General features: G+C 37.2%; 1 protein-coding gene across 9 annotated transcripts in view; it reads left to right on the top strand.

Annotated features, from left to right (window-relative positions):
* ZNF385B (zinc finger protein 385B) overlaps window positions 1-26,812 on the top strand; it is a 407,440-nt gene extending 380,628 nt beyond the window's left edge. For all 9 annotated transcript variants that reach the window (XM_055289890.2, XM_055289889.1, XM_055289899.1 and 6 more), the window contains 4 exons: window positions 22,019-22,264; window positions 23,057-23,235; window positions 23,813-23,914; window positions 25,325-26,812. In XM_055289890.2, the coding sequence (XP_055145865.1) occupies window positions 22,019-22,264; window positions 23,057-23,235; window positions 23,813-23,914; window positions 25,325-25,543 (746 nt within the window). In that variant the 3' untranslated portion in view covers window positions 25,544-26,812. The remainder of the gene's footprint in view (window positions 1-22,018; window positions 22,265-23,056; window positions 23,236-23,812; window positions 23,915-25,324) is intronic.
* Window positions 26,813-27,432: the final 620 nt, after the last annotated feature.

Genomic DNA, 27,432 nt, shown 5'->3' with positions numbered 1-27,432 from the left:
TCCAAAGTGGCACAAGGGACAACAGGGCAGTTGTCATATGATGCTTAGACAAGGAGGGCAATGGCTGACTTTCTGTTGAACCACAGAATCTCTGCAGGCCATGAACTGATGGCCAGAACCTGATTGATAGAGGCTTTCAAATGGAAAGAGCAGTGACATCCTAAGTCAGGATTGTAGCCTGGCAGAGAATTACCAGAAGATGTGAGTATGATGCAGGGCTGGTTTTGGACTTTTGAAGTTCACTGCCTAACTTTTATGGGTCCTAAGTTACTTAAAATGAATAAGCTTTTTATTTTTTTTTTCTAAAGATAAGGACATGCAGATTCTGATTCAGTGAAGAGTCACTTTAATTTATAGACAATTTTCCCTGCTTTCAGGATTAGTCTAAAAGTCAAGATATGAAAATTAGACATAAACATAGCTAATTAGGATTTAGCAAGCTTCACAGTCATCAACCATGCTTAAAGAGAGTTTCTGGAATTTAGCTACAGGCATGATAATGTGGGCACTGGATGAGAAGGGCCCGACTGCCTTAGATTGACCCAATGTGTAATTTATAGTGCTCAGAGAATTTCAAAAACTAGCTTTAAGTTCCATGTCTGTCCTTGGCTACTCAGTATTTCTGGGCTTATGACTTAAGTATTCTGTTTTGTTTTCCACTTCTGCAAAATGGCAGACACCATATAGAAAACGTTTTCTGTTTCCAAAGGTGGTCCAGTATTTCACCCTTGAGTGAGGAATTGAGATGAGACATTTCCAACAGGAAATCCTATGACTAATAAAGCAAGTCAGCTAACTAGTGGGTGTTATGAGCTAAACCAGCCTGTACTATACTATACTAGGTAACCCTTGGGGACATTTGGAATTAGACCAAGTTTAAATGAGGCATCTAGTTGGAGGAAGCCTAAATGGATGACTGAAAGATTCCCAATGTACTTCAGAATCAGTCTTGGGCCACCAGATGTAAAATTATGCACCTTGGGGATATGGGTTAATTGTGAGTGGTACCATCACCAACACACAAAGTCTTTATAATGACACCTTCAGTAAGACACAAAGTCTTTATAATGACACCTTCAGTAATGCACATCTATTACCTAAAGAGTAGGGGAAATTAAATAATGCCACAGGACATTACATGTGGAATTTCTTCCCTGCCCTCCCCTCCCCTCCCTTTCCCTTCCCTTTCCCTTCCCTTCCCTTTCTCTCTCTCTCTCTCTCTCTCTTTTTTTTTTTTTTTTGACAGTCTTGCTCTGTTGCCAGGCTGGAGTACAGTGACACGTTCTCAGCTCACTGCAATCTCCGCCTTCTGGGTTCAGGCAATTCTTCTGCCTCAGCCTCCCAAGTAGCTGGGATTACAGATGTGTGCCACCATGCCTGGCTAATTTTTGTATTTTTAGTAGAAATAGAGTTTCATCATGTTAGCCAGGCTAGTCTTGAATTCCTGACCTCAAATGATCTGCCCACCTTGGCCTCCCACAGTGCTGGGATTACAGGTATGGGCCACCACACCTGGTGGGATTTCTTAAAGAGTATTATTACACAAGTATATCAACCATGTAATCGTTGATAACACAAGTGGATATTGTATAATATAATTTAATATTGACTATATAGACCATTGCAGAGATGGGTTGTTGGGCTAGAAACCTCTGATGAATTTCCAAACAGAATACCTATAGTTTCATGAGAAATCTTGCCAAAGAATAGAACATGAGTTTAGCTGCAAAGAGGAATGGCTATATTTTGGTGATTTTTTTTCACATGTGCTTCAGATTGTCTGGCAGAGGTATATGCCTTAGCTATATTGTTATCAGAGGTACATTGTTTATCTATATGTATGTTTGTATAAGATTTATAACAAAGGAGATAATTACGGATTTGTTCATTTCATCAAACATCAAAATATTAGACCTGTCACAAAGGAATGTGTTTGTTGTTATGACCCTGTCTAGTACATCTCAAGAAGATCCACTTAAGAGAATTGTTTTAACCTCAAGTGACATTAAATATATATTGCAAATATATAGACTTGACAACAATGATATGAGTAATTTACATAGTCAACAGCTAAAATGCATTTATGTGTCTGTTCTATGTAGATTTGTTTTACTAGTTATGATTCAGCTATTAGCAGTGAATTTTTCTTATATTTTTATTTGTGAGGCTAGAGAGCACTGCCTTGAGTTGGACATTACTTATTTCAGCAAACTTATTGCTCACCTATGGCTTTCTGTACATTGGGCATAAAGATAAATCAAGACATGGTTCCAGGACTCAAGAATCTCTCTATCCTGGTAATAATTTTTAAATGCAAATAAATAATTATAATTAATGGAAGATCATAATATAATTATGTGAAGAGGATTATAAAGGTGTGGAGTAGGGAAAAGGGAAGACATGGGCTCAGAGACTAGAATGGTCAAGATCAGTAAAGAAATTTAATGGTAATCCAGAGAGAATAGATTAGGGCCTAAAATGAGGCAGTGGCACATAGTAAATGCTGAATAAATGTCTGCTAGTTTAAGCAGTGAATAAGGCTGATAGATGAGGATAATTAGTTAAATGCAGAATGTAAGAGAGAATTTAAGAGTCATTGCTGACAGTTCTAATATATAACTGGCAATACCATCAATTGACGTGGGGACTACTTGGAAAGGCTCCCGGGTGGAGGAGCTTATCCATTCAGTATCAGGCATGTTGAGTTTGAAATACCCATGAAATATCTAAAAGCAGACATCATATAGAGTATTGGTGGAAAAGGGTCTTGATCTTGAGAGAAAAGTAGAGAATTTACCTCTGGATTTAGGAATCTGTGTCAATGTGGTAGAGGAAGTCATTGAATTGAATTAGATCATGTAATGCCCAAGAAAAAGACTAGAGTGTATCTCGAGGAATGCCAACATTTAGGGACAGGCAGAAGAATAGGAGATGGTGAAGGGGTCTAGAACGAGCTGTTGTAGAAGCTAAAGGAGAACCAGTCAGGGGAAATGTCATGAACATCAAGGGTGAAAAATATTGTGGACATTGAAGAGAAAAAGTTTCCGGAAAAAAATTCATGTCCAGTTCAAGAGAAGACAAAAGAGACACCTTTGCCTTTGACAGGAGGATAAGGATGGATAGGAAGACAGGAAGCAGAAAGGCGTATTTCATGCACCCACTTCCAGTTCAGCACCAGAGAGAAGATAGGTGGGAAGCCCTGGGAGTAAACTGAGTTAAGGAGTGACTTTTAGAACATGGAGGTTTCAGCATTTGTAGACAGAAAAAAAGAATCATTGTAAAGAAAGTAGTTGAAGCTATAGGAAAGAGGTTTAATCCAAAAAAGAGCCCGCATAGCCAAGACAATCCTGGGCAAGAAGAACAAAGCTGGAGGCATCACGCTACCTGACTTCAAACTATACTACAAGGCTACAGTAACCAAAACAGCATGGTGCTGGTACCAAAACAGCATGGTACTGGTACCAAAACAGATATATAGACCAATGGAACAGAACTGAGGCCTCAGAAATAATACCACACATCTACAACTATCTGATCTTTGACAAACCTGACACAAACAAGAATGGGGAAAAGATTCCCTACTTAATAAATGATGTTGGGAAAACTGGCTAGCCATATGCAGAAAACTGAAACTGGACCCCTTCCTTACACCTTATACAAAAATCAACTCAAGATGGATCAAAGACTTAAACATAAGACCTAGGACCATAAAAATCCTAGAAGAAAACCTGGGCAATACCATTCAGGACACAGCCATGGGCAAAGACTTCATGTCTAAAATACCAAAAGCAATGGCAACAAAAGCCAAAATTGACAAATGGGATCTAATTAAACTAAAGAACTTCTGCACAGCAAAAGAAACTATCATCAGAGTGAACAGACATCCTACAGAATGGGAGAAATTTTTTGCAATCTAGCCATCTGACAAAGGGCTAATATCCAGAATCTACAAAGAATTTAAACAAATTTACAAAAAAAAAAAAACAATCCCATCAAAAAGTTGGCAAAGGATATGAACAGACACTTCTCAAAAGAAGACATTTATGCAGCTAACAAACATATGAAAAAATGCCATCATCACTGGTCATTAGAGAAATGCAAATCAAAACCACAGTGAGATACCATCTCATGCCAGTTAGAATGGCAATCATTAAAAAGTCAGGAAACAACAGATGCTGGAGAGGATGTGGAGAAATAGGGACACTCTTACACTGTTGGTGGGATTAAAAATCAGTTCAACCATTGTGGAAGACAGTGTGACAATTCTACAAGGATCTAGAACTAGAAATACCATTTGACCCAGCAATCCCATTACTGGGTATATACCCAAAGGATTATAAATCATTCTACTATAAAGACACATGCACACGTATGTTTATTGCAGCACTGTTCACAATAGCAAAGACTTGGAACCAACCCAAGTGTTCATCAATATTAGACTGGATAAAGAAAATGTGGCACATATATGCCGTGGAATACTATGCAGCCAGAAAAAAGATGAGTTCATGTCCTTTGCAGAGACATGGATGAAGCTGGAAACCATCATTCTCAGCAAACTATCACAAGAACAGAAAACTAACCACCGCATGTTCTCACTCATAAGTGGGAATTGAACAATGAGAACACATGGACATAGGGAGAGGAACGTCACACTCTGGGGCCTGTTGGGGAGTGGGGGGCTAGGGGAGGGATAACATTAGGAGAAATACCTAATGTAGGTGATGGGTTGATGGGTGCAGCAAACCACCATGGCACGTGTATACCTATGTAACAAAACTGCACGTTCTTCACATGTACCCCATAACTTAAAGCATAATAATAATAATAAAAAGAAAGAAAGGCCAAGTGGAAGCATACACCTTTTCCTCAGAGATGTGAAGAAAATGGGTGCAGATGGAAGAAATTGTAATATTGGGGTGATCTCATCCAGCTTCCTCATTTCTCTAAGGAATAAGAGACCAGACATTAGCTCATGAGAGATTTGGAGCATTGGTAGGGACTTTAGAACAAGGATAAAACTTCCATGCAGAAGTTTTATCTGTATGGAATACACATCTGATTGATGTGTATATTCCCTTTATATAATCATTTCTCCCTGTTTTATTTATTGACCCCTTCTGAGGCATATATAACTTTTTATTATATATGGTCCTAATTTTTTAAGCAAATCTAGTCCATACGAATATAGAATTTTAAAATAATTGTGTGTGATTATTGCACTGCAAACAAAGCTCTATTTTCTCTCTCACACACGCACACACATATACACACACACATACACATCTTTTAAATAGTGCGTATAAATTATTACTAAATTTTCCAAGATCTTTATGCACATAACCTTTCAGGAAAATATCTAATAAAGTAAGGCAACCTGAGAGTTGTATCTGATCATTATCTGCAGTGTTGGCCTTTTCTTCCTGCTCCTTTAGATAGGTGTAGTCCCAGTACACTACAAATGAATACTCCTTTTTTGTGCATCCAACAATATAGTGATGATACTCTAGCATCTTTACATCTCTTACAACATTTTATTTTGCAGAGAACTCCAAGGTACTGAATTCATTTGTTGATCTTGCAGCCTGTTTGCTTTTTTTTTAAATCCATTAACTGTCTTAATGGAATTCTACCTTAAACTTTTAAAATATCTGTCATCAGTTGGTGGCTTCTATCAGTTGTATTTTGTCAAATGTGTAGATAAGGAGGAGACAAACAAGGCAAAGGCTTAAGTCTTCTGCAGCACACCAGTTTACATACATATAGGTTTGCAGTGTGGTTTTTCCCCCTTTTGTCTGCTGTAAAGCCCCCTGAGCTTTTCAGCTTCATTTCTCACAAGACTGCACAATTGGAAGAAAGTAGGTACTCTGACTGATGCCCATTAATTTCTTATTATTTAGAAAGTGGAAAGATAAAGCAGAGAATGATTTCAGAATTCTTTATCAAAGTGAGCTAACTTGGTTTAATGAGTGTTAAACAGTAATATGGTCATTGCTTTGTTTTTTGGAATAATAATGAGATGTTAGACAAGGTGCCTGTGAATACAGGAAAGAATATGACCATCAGTCCTTTCACTGCATGCCTCTGTTTAGTGCAATATTAAGTATAAAAAGGAAAAATTCATTGTATTAGTTGACAAGCAGTATTCTTCAGAGACCTCAGAAAGCACAAAGTGCAGTTCTATTGAAATTGTGGCCTTGGTGACCTGAGAACTTTTTTCAAGTTTTGGGGCTTCTTTGTTATTCTGGAAGGCTTATTTCAGAAGATGTCAATAGGTATCAGTGAGCCTAATGAGTCCTCCCTGATAAATGGCATGGATTATAAGTTCACAGGTCCTGGGGAGTGTGGAATAGAATTCATGACCCTGGCCTCGTTATCTGAGCTTACTTCTTACAACTATTACCTTTCCATTGCATTTTCCACCTGAAGCCCCCGCCTCACTTTTACAGTGTTCTTGGTTCTTAAAGTCAATAAGAAAAGGGCAGTATTTTGCACATGTAAGCATTAAAGTCCCAATCACATAAATCACTTGCTTAAGATGACTCAATCAGTCAAAAATGGAATTAGGAATAGCCAGGTTTTTCTGGCTGAAAGGCCAGGAAGTTTTGTTAGCATCCTAAGTACTGTTATCTCAGATCTTAGTAAATGACATCACCCACCATTTATCCAGTGCTCATGCTAAAACCATGGTAATGAGACTTGATTCCTCTCTTTCTTTAATGTCCCACACCTAATGAATAAGTCTAGTTGGTTCTACCTACAAATATATTCTGAAACCACTGCTCAATTCTCTACCACTACCACCTTTGGCTAAGCAACCATCAGCTCTCTCATGGGCAACTGCAGTCGTTTCTTGACTGATTTCCTCGTGTTTATCCTTTCACAGTGTATTCCCCACACAGGAGGCAAAATGATCTTATGAAGACAGGAATCAGATCATCTCTCTCCCCTACTCAGTAATCATACTTATGTTACATCCAAATTTCTCTCATGCTCTACCAGGCTGTATGTGATCTGGTCCCTCCAACTCCTCCACCTCACATCCTGCAATCAGACCCCAGTCTCACTGACTTTCTTGTCCTTGTTTGTTCCCGCTCAAGGTTTTTAGACTTACTATGCTTTCTTCCTGGAACACTCTTTCTCCCAGAACTCCTATTATTTCATTCACGTATCTGTTAAATATTGTAATTGCCTAACAGGTTCATCTTGCTTGCTGCACAGATAAAACCAATCCACTGAGAGCAGTATTGTGGTAGGAAAAGTTTAATAGTTGCAGGGCTAGCCAAGTGAGAGGATGGGAGTAATTACTCAAATCAGCTGCCCTGAAAGCTTGGAGGTTAGAGCTTTTCAAGGATAGTTTCATGGGCAGGGGGCTAGGGAATGGGGAATGCTGATTGGGAATGAAATCACAGAGGTATGGAAAACTGTCCTCATGTGCTGAGTCAGCCTCTGAGTCAGGACCACAGGACTGGTTGAGTCATGAGTCATGGGTCTGAGTGGAGTCAGTCAGTTGAAAAGTCTGAAAAACATCTCAAAAGACCAATCTTAGGTTCTACAACAGTGATGTTGTCTATAAGAAAGATTGGGAAAGTCACAAATCTTGTAACTTCTGGCCACAGGACTTCTGAGCAGTAAGGGATTGTAGAAAAGCAAACTAAGAAACAATGGCTGGTTATCATTTAACTACACCTATATCTTAGCAGAATTCAGGCCCCTTAATCTTATCACCTTTCAGTAGACTTACAAAGCAAGGCAGGGAGGGTCAGTTTTAGGGAGGAACTATTATCATCCTTGCTTCAAAGTTAAACTGTAAACTAAATTCCTGCCATGGTTAGCTTGGCCTACACCCAGGACTGAGTGAGGACAGCCAGCCTGTGAGAATAGAAGCAAGATGGAGTCAGCCATGTTAGATATCTCTGACTGTCTTAATCTTTGCAAAGGAGGTTTCAATATCCCCTCTTCAGATAGGCCTGAGCTGACTCTTTACCATGACCCGCTTTATTTTTCTTCTTAGTGCACTTACTACTATGAGACATTATATGTGTGTATATATATATATATATATATGTATGTATATATATATATGTATGTATATATATTTTTTTTTTTTTTGAGACAGAGTCTTACTCTGTTGCCCAGGCTGGAGTGCAGTGGCAAGATCTCGGCTCACTGCAACCTCTGCCTCCCAGGTTCAAGCAATCCTCTTGCCTCAGCCCCGCAGTAGCTGGGATTACAGGCACGTGCCACCATGCTGTCTAATTTTTGTATTTATAGTAGAGACGGGGTTTCACCATGTTAGCCAGGCTGGTCTTGAACTCCTGACCTCAAGTGATCCACCTGCCTCGGCCTCCCAAAGTGCTGGGATTACAGGCGTGAGCCACCACGCCTGGCCACTATATATATTTTTTACATATACAATTTATATATAGTTTTATATATGCTTTGAATATATGTGCTTTGATATTTATTACATATAAAATAGTTCATGCATTTATTATTATAATGCACATTTCTATTTAATAAATATACTTATATATAAATTACAATTTACATTTCAATTAATTAAAGTACATTTGTATATATAAATCCACACACACACACTTATTTTCTCTCTCCCCTACTAGATGATTAATTCCACTGAGTCAGAGACTTGGTATTTTTACTGCTAACTTCCATGCCTGATATAGTGTATAGCACATAATAGGTGCTCAATCAGTAGTTGTTGAATGGATGGATGTTTATTTCCTTAGGACAAATTTCTAGAGGGAGACTTTCTTGGTGAAATGATATTAACTTCATATATTGTTTAACAACAGTTACACTACTTTTCCACTCCACCAAGCACAGATGCCTATATTGTATCTGCCCCACTTATTGTAATTTCTAAATCTTTGCCACCTCTCAGAGGCAGAAAATGATACTTCTTAGTGGCCTTAATTCAACCAACTTAATAAACCAAGATATACATTATCAAAAACAAAAATGCAAAGAAATTTTTATCTCATATAGGGAATCAGAGACCTCCTTTTGAGTGTCCATTAATTCTTCTGGGAATCAGAGAAGACCTGAAAATTCAGAGAAAACAACACCTATGTAAAATTTTTCTTAAAAGAAACTTTTGAAGACTATTGTCATTTGCTTTCTTAGGTACATGCAAACTTGCACCTATAGGGGAGGAAAAAATAATTTTCTCTCCTTCTGAGTTCTTGGTTGGGACTGATCCCTGTAATAAAAGACAGATTAACATGAAAACAAAGAAGTTTATTAACATGTATACCTCGTGTACTGATGGGAGGTACCCAGAGAAATGAGTAAATCTCCAAGAGGTGAGTTTGAATTCAGGCTTAAATACGGTCTTAAGCTATAACAAATAAAGAAGGGTGTAGGGAGGCCAGTTATGAGGAAGTAACTAGGAAAAGCACAGTAAACGAGGGTAAGGTTTGTTATGTGGATTTAAATCAGTGCCTTCTCCATTTACTGAGAGTGTCTAGAGGCTAGAGTCATTCCTTCTTTTCTCGGTAGAGTGAGGGAGACATCCCAACAGATAAGATATTTTTTTAATAGATATATACTTCTCTTATAAAAGAGTAACCTCTACTCTGTTTTCAGAGCTTCTGTGGCTGCTACAAGGATGGCATACTCTAGGCCTGCTACATAACCATTAAAGAATCACATCAAAGCAGACTTATTTATCTGGTTCTCTACAAAATGTGCCTGTAATATTCTTTATTAGTCCATCTTCATGCTGCTGATAAAGGCAATTTATAAATGAAAGAGATTTAATGGACTTACAGTTCCACGTGGCTGGAGAGGCCTCACCATCATGGCAGAAGGCAAGGAGGAGCAAGTCATGTCTTACATGGATGTCAGCAGGCAAAGACAGAGCTTGTGCAGGGAAACTCTCCCTTATATAACCATTAGATCTCACGAGACTTATTCACTATCACGAGAACAGCATGAGAAAGACCTGCCTGCGTGATTCGGATACCTCTCACTGGGTCCCTCCCACAACACATGGGAATTCAAGATGAGATTGGGTGGCGACACAGCCAAACCATTTCATATGGTATGCTTTCTATGGCATCATGCAACTTAGATATACAAAGATATTACCATCCATTCACCTTTAGTCAACATGACAAACATTCAAGAAGGTATTTCTAAAACTAAATATTCTTAGTCTAATATTCCTTAAAACAGAAGAGCAGTAAGAGCACTGGCTCAGGGTTCAGGAAGCCTTTGTTTGAATACATGCTCTATCATTTATTGAATGACTACAGGCAAGTTGCTTATTCTATTTAAGCCTTGGGGCTTTGTCTTTTTAAACAATTGGGGTTATCATAAGACAACATTTAGAGAGTGAAAAGCATGCCACAACCTGGACTATGACTTGTGATGTGTATATCTGACAAAGGACTCTGGTTCAGGCTATATCTAAAGAATCCCTATAAATCAATTTTGAAAAAGCTGACAACCCAGTTTTAAAAATGGGCTAAAGATATGAACAAACACTTACAAAATATACAATTGGCCAATAAAAAAACTAAAAGGAGCTCACTATCACTAGCTATTGGGGAAATACAAATTAAAACCACAGTAGGATACCACCACGCCTCCACTAGAATGGATAAAATCAAAAGGACTGACAATACTGAATCCATGGATTAGACAAGATGTGAAACAATTGAAATTTTCATACATTTCTGATAGAAATATATATTGGTGCAATCAGTTTGGAAGACTGTTTTCAGAATCTACTAAAGCTAGATATGAATATCTTGTGGCCCAATAATTCTACTATGTATATATACATAACAAAAATGAAGTATTTATGTCTACCAAAAAACACTTAAAAGAATGTACATAGTAGAATTATTCAAAATGGCCAAAAACTGAAAACATTTTAAATTTTCATCAGTAGCAAAATAAATAAATAAATCGTGGCATACTCATACAATGGGATACTACCCAGCAGTGAAAAAATATCCTTCTCTCTATAATAATACAGATGAATCTTACAGACATAATGTTGAGTGAAAGAAGCCAGATACAGAAGAAATATATTGTGTGATTTCCTTATATAAAGCTTAAAAATAGATAAAACTGATCTAGGTTAATAGAGGTGGTTATCTTTGGGGGAAATCTCAACTGGTAGGGGTTCAAGGGAGCTTCTAGGGTGATGAAAACACTATATCATCAGGTGTATTGTATTTACATGAATGTATACATACATTAAAATGTATTAAATTTATATATTTTATAGTACATGCTATATCTCAATTAAAAGAAAAAGAAAAAAGTTTAAAAGTACAGATAGTAACAGTTTCTATCTCATTATACTGTTTGAAAAATAAATTAGATAATGACTATAAATTCTTAAAATAGTGCTCGGTCTACAGTGAGTGCTCAATTACTATGCATGGTTGATTGGTGATTATTATTGTTACATTTACCATTATTGTAAGATACAATTGCCTGGAACAGCCATTAGGCTAGTATTTTTGCTCTGCATAAAGCAAATTTTCAAATAATGACTGCAATACTGATTTCAGCTTTTAAGAACAATGTTTCAACCAACTTAACTTTATTAGGTTTGTATAAAGGAAGTTTATTATTATAAAGTTTCTTACTTTAGTGTACAATGTTTTGACGCTTAAAACTGTATTTAAGATTTTTGTTTCCTTTCAGAGTAACAAAATTTGTTTAAATTACATTGAGATACAAAGCATCATTAATCTTACAAAACAATATTCATCTGTTTTAGTGATAAAATAAATTCCAATCAAATTAACAATGAGATACCATATCATGTCTGTTGGATTGGTAAAGGCAATAGATAATTAGGCTGATAAAGGTACAGGGAAGCCACGATCTTTTATGACACTCCTAAGAGTATTCATTTGTATGACTATTCTGTAGGGCAATTTGGTATATGCATCAAAAGCTCAGAAATGTACACAATCTTTGTCCCAGCAATTTTTCTTCAAAGTTCATGTCTTGAAGAAATTATCAGATGAGTTTTCAGAGATGTCTGCATATAATGCTGTTTATATAACTGGTTTATTGAATATATGAATTCAAAGAAGTACAAACATGATAGCCTATACAGCCATGTGTTGCTTAACAATGCAGATACATTTCAAGACATGCATTTTTAGGCTATTTTGTCATTGTGCAAACATCATTCAGTGTATAGTACTCACACAAATCTAGGCAGTACAGCCTACTACAGGCCTAAGCTAAATAGTTTAGTATTAGTTCCTTCTCACATTGTTAATAAAGACATACCCGAGACTGGGTAATATATATATATATATTTTTTTGAGATGCAGTCTCACCCTATTGCCCAGTGGCACAATCTCGGCTCACTGCAACCTCTGCCTCCTGGGTTCAAGAGATTCTCCTGCCTCAGCCTCCCAAGTAGCTGGGATTACAGGCATGCACCAACATGCCTGGGTAATTTTTTTTGTATTTTTAGTAGAGACGGGATTTCATCATGTTGGCCAGGCTGGTCTCATACTGACCTCAAGTGATCTGCCTGCCTCGGCCTCCCAAAGTATTGGGATTACAGGTGTGAGCCACTGCACCTGGCCGAGACTAGGGAATTTATAAACGCAAGAGGTTTATTTGATTCACAGCTCAGCATGGCTGGGGAGGCCTCAGGAAACTTACCACCATGGTGGAAGGGGAAACAAACACGCCCTTCTGCACATAGTGGCAGCAAGGAGACGTGCCAAGCAAAAGGGTGAAAAAACTCTTATGAAACCATCAGATCTCATGAGAACTCACTCACAATCATGAGAACCAGCAGCATGGAGGTAATCATGCCCCCATGATTCAATTACCTCCCGCCACCCATGACATATGGAGATTATGGGAACAATAATTCAAGATGAGATCTAGGTGGGGACACAGCCAAACCATATGAACTATTTAGCTCCTATGCTACATACCTATATAACAGGTTACTGTACTAAATACTGTAGGCAATTGCAACACAACAATAAGCATTTGTGTATCTAAACATAGGAAAGGTACCATAAAAATATTGTATAAAAGATAAAAAAAATGGCATACTCGTATAGAGCATTTACCATGAATGGAACTTGTAGAGGTGGAAGTTGCTGTGGGTGAGTCAGTGAGTGAGTGGTGAATGTGAAGGCCCAGGACATTCCTATACACTTACTGTACTAGGATATTACTGTAGACTTTATAAGCACTATATGCTTAGGCTACACTAAATTTATTTTTAGAAAATTTCTTTCTTCAGCAATAAATTAACCTCAGCTTAATGTAACCTTTTTACTTGATAAACTTTAAATGTTTTTAAACTTTTAACCTTTTTGTAATAACACTTAGCTTAAAACATAAACACACTGTAGAGTGCTACAAAAATTCTTTATATTCTTATTCTCTAAGCTCTTTTCTATCTGTAAATTTATTTATTTATTTAACTTTTTACACTCTTTTATTAAAGACTGTGACACAAACACCCATATTAGCCTAGGCCTACACAGGGTCAGGATCATTAATGTCACTGTCCTCCACTTCCACATCTTAACCCACTGGAAGGTCTCCAGGCACAATTACACATGTGGAGCTGTCATAAATGATAACAATGCCTTCTTCTAGAATACCTCTTGAAGAACCTGCCTGAGGCCATTTTACAGATAACTTTAATTTTTTTATAAATGGAAGGAGTACACTCTAAAATAATTATTATAAAAAGCATAGTATAGTAAATATATAAACTAGTAACACAGTCATTTATTATTATCAAGTATTATATACCTTACATAATTGTGTGTGCTATACTTTTATATGACTGGTAGCACAGTAGGTTTGTTCACACCAGAATCACCATAAATAAGCACATGAGTAACGTGTTACACTACAACATCATGACAGCTACCACATCGCTAGGCAATAGGAATTTTTCAGCTCCATTATAATCTTATGGGACCACCATTGTATATGCAGCCTATCATTGACTGAAATGTCATTATGTGACACATGACTGTACACTCTATTGAATCTCCCTTTCTTATTCCTCAAAGACATTGTCAGATATCAGAAAGTCTGGTCCTGTTTGAAACTTTAGGCTCTTATCCAATTGAACACTCCCTTTTTTCTGGCTCAGGTTGAACCATGAAAAGGGACATGGTCTGCTCCTTCTTCCGTGTTCCATGCTTTCTGATTCTTGCTCTTTCCATTCTTAGGGATAAGAGGAGGAATTAGAGGAGAAAAAGGGGCAAATGCTTTTGTACTTAATGACAATTATGGTTGTCCTCTGAATGGTAGATGTCCAGATGCTGTCTGACTCTCTCAGGGACATGTGTGAATTCTTCATAAGGTTTGTTCCCTGACCTCTTACAACCCTTCCTCAGCTTGTGCCACTAAAGGTCCACACTTCAGCCTCTTGCTGCCAAGGTCCTAATGATCAGACTTCTTATGTTGGGCAATAACAACATGATTTGAGCCAGGCCACCTTTCAAAGCATCCTATTGGCCCAAAGAAATCTTACTCAACCTTGACATGCCAAACTGAGATTATGGGTTCTTCTCCTTCTTACCTTTCTTGCTCCAGCCCAATCTCCCTCCAACCACAAGTGAGGAACAAATTGCCAAGACCTGCAGTAGTCTAACTAGGAAAGAAATCCCAGTGTCCCCTTCTTACCTGCATTTCTAGCTGTATTAGTTTGGGATTCAGAAGCTCCCAACCAGACCAGAAATTCATGACTGTAGTGAGTCCTCCAATCTTCAGACTCCTTTATAAGGCCTGGACAGGTGGGTGATAGCGTGCTGGTAGCTGGACCAGTTCTATTAAATTTTATAAATCCTGCAGGACTGTGCTGGGGGTTTCTGAGGAACTTTCTCTAACATGCTGTAATATTAAATACCAGTTGCTTTCAATTCTCACTTGTGTCCTTCACTGAGGCCACAGAAATCTCGTTCAGTATCCTTTTAACATTAACAAAAGTGCAAACCAGAGATAACCAAAATATCAAATGAAGATTGCTGAATATAGTACATTCATATAAATAAATGTCATTTGGTGTTAGAAATCTTAATCCGGTTCTGCATTTATTGACATGGAAAATGTTTTTGATTTATTCCTAAGTGAAAAATATTAGTTACAGAACAGTATGTTTCTGTATATTCATATTTGCTGTTATGTAAAAAATAGTATAGAGTAATACATACTGAAATATCATAATGCTAGGTCAAAACTATTGCCTGTGATCCAAATATTGCCTGCCACCTATTTTCATAAGTAAAATTTTACTGGATCACAGCCATGCCAGTGGCTGCTTTCCTGCTACAAAGCAGAGTTGAGTAGTTACAACAGAGACAGTATAGCCACAAAGCTTAACGTGTCTTCTGGGGCTGTACAGAAAAGTTTACCAACTTTTATTCTAGATGATAGAATCATGAGTAATTTTAATAATTTAAAATTTTTGTCTTACTTCATTTTTTAAATTTTCTGCAGTGAGCATAAATTTATTGTATAAAATATGTATCTGTTATTAAACCACTGAATTCTGATTAGAAAATTTTATTACATAAATAAAATTAAACTCAAAAGCAAATCTTTCAAGTCAAATAATAAAAATTTGATTACAGCTTTCAAAGTTCTAATTCAAAATATAAGACCTACATTGTAGGTAGAATATTAATTTTTTATTGTTTTTAAAATTAAGACCTATGTATGGACATGACTCTTCCATATGCCAAGAGGATTTGTTTCTTAAAACTTCTTTTTAGAGCTTCTGGTATGTTCTTTTTATCTTAGCATATTAATCTTCTGAGGCTGTGTTTGAGTAATATAGTGCTAAGTTTGATGAATGAGGTGGATTAATTTGAGTAAAGATTTTGGAGTAAGAAATAAGGGTGATACATTTTGAAGACTGGTTTTCTTTACATGGCTTATGAAGTGGACATAAAAGAAGTATCAAAGAAAAGAGTTTTCAAGCATTTGGAGCTTTGGAAAATAAATGAATCAGTATGGAACTTCCCAAGGACACTACTTTGAAGAAATAAATTCACTTGGATGCATAAATTATGGATATTTGTTACAACGAACAATTCTGATGTAGCTAAGCAAATTTTCCTTCAAAATCCTGTAGGATAAAGCCTTATAAATGTATTTGAGTAATCAAGAAATAATTAGGACAGTCAGAAAACCTGCTAATTAACATTAGGTGAGGGAATACTTGAAAATGGAATTCATCTTAACCAGAAGTTCCAGATGACATGCATCTTTATTAAAAGAAACAGAAGTAAACAGTACATTAATTAAACTTTCAAATACACAAAGAACCTTTTAAAATACCAGTAAGGAATGAGGAATAAAACAATGAATTTTCATAAAAATATCAAGCAATTAAGATGAGAAATAATAAAATTAGGCTTTGAAGTTTATACATTTGCATATTGAGAAAGAATGCCACTATTCAAATATATAAATGTATCAGTGACTTTTCAAATTTTAGGATCTGTTTTATTGACTAGATAGTATCTATCCAATAATAGAATTTCCTAAATAGGGTAAAATCATTTACACATTTCCAAAGTCAACATTTTTCCTTAATATTCTCAAAGATTAAGACTCTGGCCTATCTGAGAAAAAAAATTTAAAACATTAATATCTGAATTTTAGACCATGTAAGTGTTAAACATACTATACATCTCAATTTTAAAAGGAAAGTGTCTGCCCTTAGTATATATTTTAATAGTTTTAAGATATTCTCTGCCTTCTGGCTCAATTGACGTCTATAATAATATCTCCCATTAGACTTGTTGCCAGCTCTATGCCTAACTACCGGGTATTCAACAAGAAAACCCCAAGATTTCTAATACCTAGATATTTCCTTATGTTTCTGCTTCCAACTATTCACTTCCCACTCATTTTCTTTTTTTTTTAAATTATACTTTAAGTTTTAGGGTACATGTGCACAACGTTCAGGTTAGTTACATATGTATACATGTGCCATGTTGGTGTGCTGAACCCAGTAACTCTTCATTTAACATTAGGTATATCTCCAAATGCTACCCCTTCCCCCTCCCCCCATGCCACAAAAGGCCCCAGTGTGTGATGTTCCCCTTCCTGTGTCCATGTGTTCTCATTGTTCAATTCCCACCTATGAGTGAGAAGATGCGGTGTTTGGTTTTTTGTCCTTGCGATAGTTTGCTGAGAATGATGGTTTCCAGCTTCATCCATGTCCCTACAAAGGACATGAACTCATCACTTTTATGGCTGCATAGTATTCCATGGTGTATATGTGCCACATTTTCTTAATCCAGTCTATCATTGTTGGACATCTGGGTTGGTTCCAAGTCTTTGCTATTGTGAATAGTGCCGCAATAAACATACATGTGCATATGTCTTCGTAGCAGCATGATTTGTAATCCTTTGGGTATATACCCAGTAATGAGATGGCTGGGTCAAATGGTATTTCTAGTTCTAGATCCCTGAGGAATTGCCACACTGACTTCCACAATGGTTGAACTAGTTTACAGTCGCTCCAACAGTGCAAAAGTGTTCCTATTTCTCCACATCCTCTCCAGCACCTGTTGTTTCCTGACTTTTTTATGATCGCCATTCTAACTGGTGTGAGATGGTATTTCATTGTGGTTTTGATTTGCATTTCTCTGATGGCCAGTGATGATGAGCATTTTTTCATTTGCCTTTTGGCTGCATAAATGTCTTCTTTTGAGAAGTGTCTGTTCATATCCTTCACCCACTTTTTGATGGGGTTGTTTGTTTTTTTCTTGTACATTTGTTGAAGTTCATTGTAGATTCTGGATATTAGCCCTTTGTCAGATGAATAGGTTGCAAAAATTTTCTCCCATTCTGTAGGTTGCCCGTTCACTCTGATGGTAGTTTCTTTTGCTGTGCAGAAGCTCTTTAGTTTAATTAGATCCCATTTGTCAATTTTGGCTTTTGTTGCCATTGCTTTTGGTGTTTTAGACATGAAGTCTTTGCCCATGCCTATGTCCTGAATGGTATTGCCCAGGTTTTCTTCTAGGATTTTTATGGTCCTAGGTCTTATGTTTAAGTCTTTGATCCATCTTGAGTTGATTTTTGTATAAATCAACTTTTTTTATGTAAGGAAGGGGTCCAGTTTCAGTTTTCAGCATATGGCTAGCCAGTTTTCCCAACATCATTTATTAAGTAGGGAATCTTTTCCCCATTCTTGTTTGTGTCAGGTTTGTCAAAGATCAGATAGTTGTAGATGTGTGGTATTATTTCTGAGGCCTCAGTTCTGTTCCATTGGTCTATATATCTGTTTTGGTACCAGTACCATGCTGTTTTGGTTACTGTAGCCTTGTAGTATAGTTTGAAGTCAGGTAGCATGATGCCTCCAGCTTTGTTCTTTGGGCTTAGGATTGTCTTGGCAATGTGGGCTCTTTTTTGGTTCCATATGAACTTTAAAGTAGTTTTTTCCAATTCTGTGAAGAAAGTCATTGGTAGCTTGATGGGGATGGCATTGAACCTACAAATTACCTTGGGCAGTGTGGCCATTTTCACAATATTGATTCTTCCTACCCATGAGCATGGAATGTTCTTCCATTTGTTTGTATCCTCTTTTATTTCACTGAGCAGTGGTTTGTAGTTCTCCTTGAAGAGGTCCTTCATGTCCCTTGTAAGTTGGATTCCTAGGTATTTTATTCTCTTTGAAGCAATTGTGAATGGGAGTCCACTCATGATTTGGCTCTCTGTCTGTTATTGGTGTATAAGAATGCTTATGATTTTTACACACTGATTTTGTATTCTGAGACTTTGCTGAAGTTGCCTATCAGCTTAAGGAGATTTTCGGCTGAGACGATGGCCTTCCCACTCATTTTCAACCCTATTCTATGCTTATCCAAATCTGACCTTCAAAACCTTAAAAATGCCACTTCTTTAATGAAAAATGTCTCATTCTTCCCAAGCAGAAGTAATCATTTTCTGCTCTATGCTCTCATGCCTCTTACCAGTTTCTGTTGTAAATTAGAGATCTTTGAATGACTGTCTCATTTCCTCCTGCTATGCTGTAATTTTCTTATAGTCCATACTTACTTTATTTACTATTCTCTTTAGTGTCTAGCACATTGTCAGCAATTAACATATTGTTAATATGTACTTGTTAATTCATAAATTACCCCTTTGAAAACAAGATATGAAAAGGAAATCTTTTTCTTAAAGAAATAGGAACATAGAGAAAATATATAATTTTATACATCTTCTCAATATAACCTAAATCAAATGATTGTTGAACAGGATAGATATTTTCACTTACGCCAAATAAATATACTTTAAAAACTAACCTACAATTGTAAAACAAAGCAACTGCTATTTCACATCTAGGGTGACTGTTTTGTACTTTTATATCACTAGTGATATATTAAGTCCTCCTTTTGGGCTGAAATATTAGTGTACCACAGACTGATCAGTTAGAGAAAACATCAGGCTCATTTATGCCACTTACTAATCTGTGGGACATTATTTACTTTTGAAAAGGCTCAGTTTCCTCATCTTTAAGATAGGAATAATCATTTTGAGCCTTACCTATTTCACAAGTTTTCTGTGAGAGCTAATAAGACAATGTAAGTGATAGCACTTTGTAAACTGTAAAGTTCTATATAAATTTAAGGGTTTATGAGGGACATTATTATAAGGGACATTATTAGTAATATGACAGAATGCTGTCAATGGCTGAAACAGATCAGATTCTTTTTTTTTTTTTTTGAGACAGAGTCTCGCTCTGTCGCCCAGGCTGGAGTGCAGTGGCACAATCTCGGCTCACTGCAAGCTCCGCCTCCCGGGTTCACGCCATTCTCCTGCCTCAGCCTCTCCGAGTAGCTGGGACTACAGGCGCCCGCCACCACGCCCGGCTAATTTTTTGTATTTTTAGTAGAGACGGGGTTTCACTGTGGTCTCGATCTCCTGACCTCGTGATCCGCCCGCCTCGGCCTCCCAAAGTGCTGGGATTACAAGCGTGAGCCACCGCGCCCGGCCCAGATCAGATTCTTTTAGATCAAATTCATATGAAATGCTTGGAGCAAGGAAAGATTTTAGTATGTAATAACTTTTATTTTCATCACAAGAAACTGAGTAATCCAAATATTAAGATTACTGAATTATTTTGCTGCTTTATGAGTTCTGTAAGATTGCAAATTCAATCTGAGGGATCCTTATAGATGAGAGGGTTCCAGGCCTAAAACATTCTCCAATCTACCCGGGCGCAGTGGCTCACGCCTGTAATCCCAGCACTTTGGGAGGCCGAGGTGGGCGGATCACAAGGTCAGGAGTTCGAGACCATCCTGGCTAACATGGTGAAACACCACCTCTACTAAAAATACAAAAACTTAGTCGGGCGTGGTGGCAGGTGCCTGTAGTCCCAGCAACTCGGGAGGCTGAGGCAGGAGAATGGCGTGAACCCGGGAGGCGGAGCTTGCAGTGAGCTGAGATTGTGCCACTGCACTCCAGCCTGGGTGACAGAGCAAGACTTCCCTTTAAAAAAAAAAAAAAAAAAAAAAATTCTCCAATCTAATTTGCTATTACTAATTAGGAAGAATGATTTTATGTCCTTCTCTCACACTATAGAGATCAGTTTAATAAAAGTCTAAGACCTTTTCCATCATATTTTACGTCATCCTGAAGTTTTAGTACACTTACTGAAAGGGAATATGGAATGTGCAACCTAAGGATAAAAAAAGGATCTCAGTATTCATTTATTCTAAATAACACCCAGATTTGGAATCCCTCCATAGCACCCTCTGGCTGTGTCTAGTCTCAACCTGAATGGATCCAACTTAAAAAAAAAAAAGGATAGAAATCAACTGCTGATTCCTAAATCAATTTGGCTTTTCTTTATATAATATTTTAGTAGAAATATGATCTCCCATCATTTGCAATGTGTTCTAAAAGCTTAGGTTTACCCATATACAGAAACTTGTAACATACACACAGAAACACACACCACATTGCTGTTACCTAGTTTCTCCTTCCCTCTTAGTCTTCTAGGCCAATGGTATACAATTCTAAATTAGCTAGGGCAATTAGCAAATATATTCTCAGATTTAATTCCCTTTCTCTCTTTATGAGAGTTAATCAGCATATCTATAGACATTTTCTAAGAGTACCAGCTCTACTAGGATTAAATGTGTGATGGATTTTGCTGTTGCTTACAAAGCCCCAGTTTCTTTCCCAAAGGAGTCACTGAACAGAGCCTGTCTTGAATAGCAAATGAACTTCAATGAGTTAGATTCTGTTAAAGTCACTCTGACTCTCATAGCCTGCACATGGACCTGGAGGATTATAAGCATTTAGTAGCTACATGATCAAACTGCCAAAATGTCTTTAAATGACTTGGTTAATCTTCATATTGTGCTTATGGTTAATGTCATTATTTAAAACTTTTGATTTAGACTGGTGGTAATTAATAAGGATAATGAATGGAATCTTGGTCTCTTATATTTTGGATAAATTGCATTGCCATCCACAGAGCAGCAAAAACTTAACTAATCATAATCAAAATTAACCATGTTTCTTCTATCCCACAATCCAAAGTTAAAATTTTAACTTGGTGTAAAAGTTAAAGTTTAACTTATCTTTGTCATAATTAAACATAAGTAGTGAAATGAAACTAACATGGCCTAATGGCTTCTTTCATGTTACCTTCATATCATGTAATTGTATCCGAGGGTAGGTAGTTTTGTTTAATAATAAAGATTTCCTTGTAGAGTAATTTATGACTCAAGGATGTCAGACAGAAAGTTACCTGCTCCAAGTGGGAGAACAAAGTCATTTTTCATAAGTCATCCTTATCTTGGGATGACCTAATATGGAAACTGATGGCATAGTGTTCTGTTTGATTTAAACATAGAGGTTGATTTAACCTCTATAAACTGAAATCTATGCTGCAATAAAAACTTCACATAAGAATCAAATTTCTATTTTTAATTCATCTATGGTGATTTATCTTTGATTATGTGATCTATGAGGCTTCAATAAGATCTCTCTGTGTTTCTCTTAGAAGAAAAAGGGAAGTTAAAAGCCAGCAGTTCCAGTCAGCCATCAAGCTCTGAAAGTGGCTCATTTCTCCTCAAATCTGGCACAACACCCCTGCCACCTGGAGCAGCCACTTCTCCCTCCAAGAGCACAAATGGAGCTCCCGGTACTGTTGTTGAATCAGAAGAAGAAAAAGCCAAAAAATTACTTTATTGTTCACTATGCAAAGTGGCTGTGAACTCCCTGTCACAGCTAGAGGCACACAACACAGGTTAGCAGCTATCTTTTGCATTTAAATAATGTTTATAACAAAACCCAACTTTTCCCATCAGAATACCATATCTTTTGTTGTTCAGACCTTAGGTTTGTTCAATGCTTCTCTACTTTTTTGATTCAAAGGAGTGATTTTAGAAAAGTATGATCATATGACTGGAACTAGCAAGACAAAAGCAGCTTGGAGATCAAACTTGTCCTATTCTTTGTTTTCTTAAAAACATCTAATACTGTCCAAAACTCATTTTGATGAAGTGACAGAGATGAAGATAAATATTTATGCACAACGTTCACTGCAACACACTTAAAAGAGAAAAAAATGGAAACAACCTAAAGCCCACCAGTAGGGAAATACTGAATATAGTAACCCAATATAATATATGTTAATCAGCCATTAAAACATAATGATCAGAAAATATGTACATGATTTGCTATGTGAAACTTTCAGGATATTTAATTAGTATGATCCCCATTTTGAAAACTGTTTTTAGTACCTTAAAAAAAAGAATCTGACAAGAAATACCCTAAAATGGTAATAGTGGTTACCTCTGAGTAGTGAAAATATGAGTAATCTTTATTTTCTTATGTTTCTCTATATTTTCTTTATTATATACGCTTACATTTTTCCATTTTTTACAATAACGTTAAATTTAAAATCAGCATTAAAGTGATCATTTTAAAAAAAGCTTTGGGAATTTTGGCCTGCAGGTAAACTTCTCAAGGATAAGAAAACAAAGAGCTTTATGTAATTCTTGGATAGCTATTTAATATGTGTCTGTTTCTGTCTTAGGATCTAAACACAAGACCATGGTTGAAGCTCGTAATGGGGCTGGTCCAATTAAATCCTATCCTAGACCTGGATCAAGATTAAAGATGCAGAATGGCAGTAAGGGGTCAGGACTACAGAACAAGACATTTCATTGTGAAATCTGTGATGTTCATGTTAATTCAGAAATTCAACTCAAACAGGTAACGTATCCTGAATTAGTAAACATTATTGTTTTAGGACACCACTTGACTGTGTATCTTCTCATCTATAGAATGGTTTTTACCGTGCTCACAGTTAAGTTGACTAACTTTTGTAGGATGCAGACAATATGCAACATATAGGTGCTACGTGGAAGAAAAAGTCAGTATGAAATATTTGAGCATCTACTGTTACTATACGTCAGTTTCCAGGCTAGATGTTGGAGAGATAGGAACAGTAGTCACTGGAGCCTACAGTTGAGCAGGAGCTTCTGGTAAGGTGAGATGTTAAGCCTGTCTTCCAAAGGCTGAAAATCTGATTAGAGAGAGAGAGATCATCAGTAACAGTGGTAATACCAGGCAAAATCTGCTAAGGGCTACAGAGAACAGGAGAGGGACAGGGGGGCATTACAACTGAGGGAGGACTAAGTCTTCATTTAGAAACCATAATGATTTTACCCACACCGTCATGGAACTATGGACCTAGAGTTGGCAATGGAGAAAATAGCTACCTAGAAATACATTTTACATGGAGTAAGACTCACATTTCAATCCAGCTAATGCATCAAACTTTTTTCAGCACATTTCTAGCCGAAGGCATAAAGATCGAGTTGCAGGGAAACCACTGAAGCCAAAATACAGCCCTTACAACAAACTCCAGCGGAGCCCGAGTATTCTAGCAGTAAGTCTACCTCACCTGCTCACCTGTTTTGTGGGGCAGCCTTGCTGGGTTGGGCAGCCACCGTGGGCAAGGAGGGCATAGAGTCTGATGGTCATGAAAGGTTTCAAATTTAAGTAGCCCACATAGACAGAAGTTTTAGAATGAACTGCTTAGTTCCTGCTATCGGATAACTTACTTAGAAAACAGAAACTGAACCTCTTTAAGAGCTAATATTTTACTCTTTACCAAGTTGTTTTCAAAAGACTATCCTCTTTAGCATATAAAGTAAAGGCTCAAGAACAAGGACAAGTGATGCCTAAGGAATCCTGGAATGTTGAATCTGGAAAGAGGGATTTCTTTCATAAAACAAAAATCCATCCATTTAATTTAATATCCTCATGCTTTCTGTTTTTTTTTTTTTTTTTTGCTTTATTTGGCATGAGAAGGTAAAATGGTGTCTGTATCGTGTGCTGTCTCCATTCTAGCAGGCATGTGGTAATTAGCCTGTTTTACCTGCTCTCAATATGTGCTATTTTCAGTGTCTTTGCAAAAACACCTAGGGACTCCAGTAATAAGTGTCATATAAATACCAAGATGGATAGATTTCACAATCTCCCTGGGACTGGGCCCAGTGCAGTGTTCAGTCTGAGGATGAAGCTGAGCTTGTCCAGCTGGAGGCAATTCTGAGATTACCTTCCAGCTTCTCCAAAGCCTCTGTCTGATGCTGCAGGCAGGTGTTACCTGCATTAAGCAAATCCAGCTTGCAATGTTCCTCCTGATTGCAAGAGAGAGAAATTAAGGATTGATTTCTTCACAGGAGGATGCCATCCTGGCATTCCGTTAAATACAGAGTTTCTACCCACTTACAATCATTCTCAACAACAGAAATTTGATTTAGCTGTGATTTTTCAAGGAATACTCATTAAGTAGCCAGTGAGAGAGGTGTGAGCTGACTGTTTTCTTGACTCTTCAGGGTCCCTAAAGTCCTGAACTCATTACCTAACCTCAATGCAGCTTATCTAAGAGAAGGGAAGGATCACACATATTCTCAAAAAACAAAACAAAACTCTCTAGGTCTCATCATGGTTTAAGATAAGCCTGAATTTTGAACTGAACTTCATCATCTAAGCAGGAAACTTCTGGGCATGTTTTTTTTCCTGGTGAGCAGCAGCATAAAATAGCTTTAGAATTTATTGAGGCCTTTCCCTGTGCCCTAGCACACAGGAGCAAAGACGACCAAATAAAAGAAAGCTATGCCATGAGCCACTGAAACCAGCATTGTGAAAATAATCATTTCTTGACTTCTGAGAGTGAAGATTTTCAAAATTTAAGACTTCTTAATGTTGGTGTTTTACTTGTGAAAAGATGCTTGTGGTGCTGTTATTCAAAAACAGTATCTCTACCCCATTCCTGGTTTTCTCCCTCCCTTAGGCAAAACTTGCATTCCAGAAAGATATGATGAAGCCTTTGGCCCCAGCCTTCCTGTCCTCACCTCTCGCAGCGGCGGCAGCCGTGTCCTCTGCGCTGTCACTCCCACCCCGGCCCTCCGCCTCACTCTTCCAGGCTCCAGCCATTCCTCCAGCTCTTCTGAGGCCTGGGCATGGGCCCATCCGCGCCACTCCTGCCTCCATCCTCTTTGCTCCGTACTAACGTCTGCAAACCCCAAGACGTTTGAGGCCAGTAGGAAGTTGAGAAAGAAAGCCACAAGGATTCAGCAATTTAAGCAGTTTGTGTTGCAGTACCCCCATTCACTCACAAAATGCAGCCCACCACCCAGCTCCCCAATTCCAAAGAGAAACACATCACTAGATTCATGAGGGCTTTTAGAGACTGCTCCTATAATTTAGGAATCTGAGCAGCATAGGCTTTATCTCCCTATTTCCTTCCCCACCCTACCCCGTTCAATTTGTGTATCTCAGATATTTGATTTCTTGAACATGTATTGGTCAGAAAGAAAAAGAAAGAAAATCATTCTCTATTTTTCCATGGGTATGATCTGGCTTAAAACAATATGGAATATTTTCCTGACAGACTTGAAAACTAGGATCTTCCTCAGATGTCTGTAAATAACTCTGGTATCCAACTGGGTGTATTCTAGTGTGGAACAAAAATCAATGAACACAAGTGCTTACTTGTGGATACTATCTTACCAACGAATCACAAAGTTCTCTTTTTGGTGTACTGTTGTTGACAGGGATTGTGTACTGTTTCGACCCAAGTACTGTTGTATCCTGTGTAGTACTAGATCTGTATCTCTTGTCTGAATTAAACATTTTTAGTTGCTGTGTAAATGTTAGGAAGCAAAGTAGCTTTGAATTTTCTCTTTAAGAGAACAAAAGATAAAATAATGTATTTTCTTTATTTCACATTTTATTTGGAGATATTTAAATGAAATAGAAAGCCATATAACATAGCTATAATTACTACCTGTTTGCTATTTTTGTTTAACTTATTTTGTAGCTTCCTCACTGGTTTGTGTTGCTAAGCAAACGTATACAAACAGAAAAAGAGCTTCCTAAATTGCACATTTTTGCACCTCTTGTGCATTCTGCAAGAAGACAATGAATCCATGTATTTCTATATAAGTATCTTCTTCATTTTTAACGTGTTTTCATTTGTAATGATGCTACACAATTTTGTGGCTCCCTAATGCAATAATGTACAGAAGATAAAAAAATTTATAATTGAACAATTTGTCTTTCTGTTCACTGAATATATTGCAGGTCATGCTCCCATGCCCCCCTTTCTAAGCCGATATCGACAAGACTGGAATGTTTGTGATATCAGGGGCAAGAGTTATCATAAAACAACAAAATGGAGTGGACTCTTTTAGAGCATCTATATCTGCAACCTGTAAATGGTAAAATGTCTGTGTATTTTTTTAAATGTACCTTTTCAATAAAAGTACAAAAAATAAAATCTGTTTGTATTTTCAATGTTTTTTTCTCCTCAGACACCTCCAATTTGAAATCATCTGATGAAAGATTTTTAGTAGGTGCAAAGACTGCTTCTTACATAGCATTTTTAGCTCTTGTTTGCAGCATATTTATCTGTCATGTTTATTCATTACTGTTCACAGCATCTGCATGAGGTGAAATTTTACTGCCATTTTCTCTCTGAATCTCTAAGAAGTTGGGCCAAAGTTGTTGAGTTACCCAAAATCACAGTAGCAGCCTGCAAAAAACTTTGGACTTGGATTTTTTTTAACTTATTGTGGGTCCTCTAAATCTCTAGTTCAACTTTTATTGGTGTCCAGGGCATTTATGATCTCTTTTCAGAGAATTTCTTTGCCTTCTCCAATCAGCACATCCTTCTTTTCTTCCACCTCATTCTGTTGCTTTTAAATATAAAGATCAATATATCACTGTTTGTTCTGGTAAATTATGCTGCTTACAAGACTGCTGTAAAACTTAGTAGCTTAAAATAATAGCCATTTGATAACTAGTTATATCAGAATTTCATGGGTCAAGAATTCCAGCAGGGTTTGGCTGGGCTGTTCTTCTCTTCCCAGTGGCATCAATAGAGTACTTTTGTTAGTA

This window comes from Symphalangus syndactylus, chromosome 8 (assembly GCF_028878055.3).
Source record: "Symphalangus syndactylus isolate Jambi chromosome 8, NHGRI_mSymSyn1-v2.1_pri, whole genome shotgun sequence".
In the NCBI taxonomy this organism is placed as follows: domain Eukaryota; kingdom Metazoa; phylum Chordata; class Mammalia; order Primates; family Hylobatidae; genus Symphalangus; species Symphalangus syndactylus.
The sequence above is the reverse complement of the archived record's forward strand: the minus strand, read 5'-3'. Positions and strand labels throughout refer to the sequence as shown.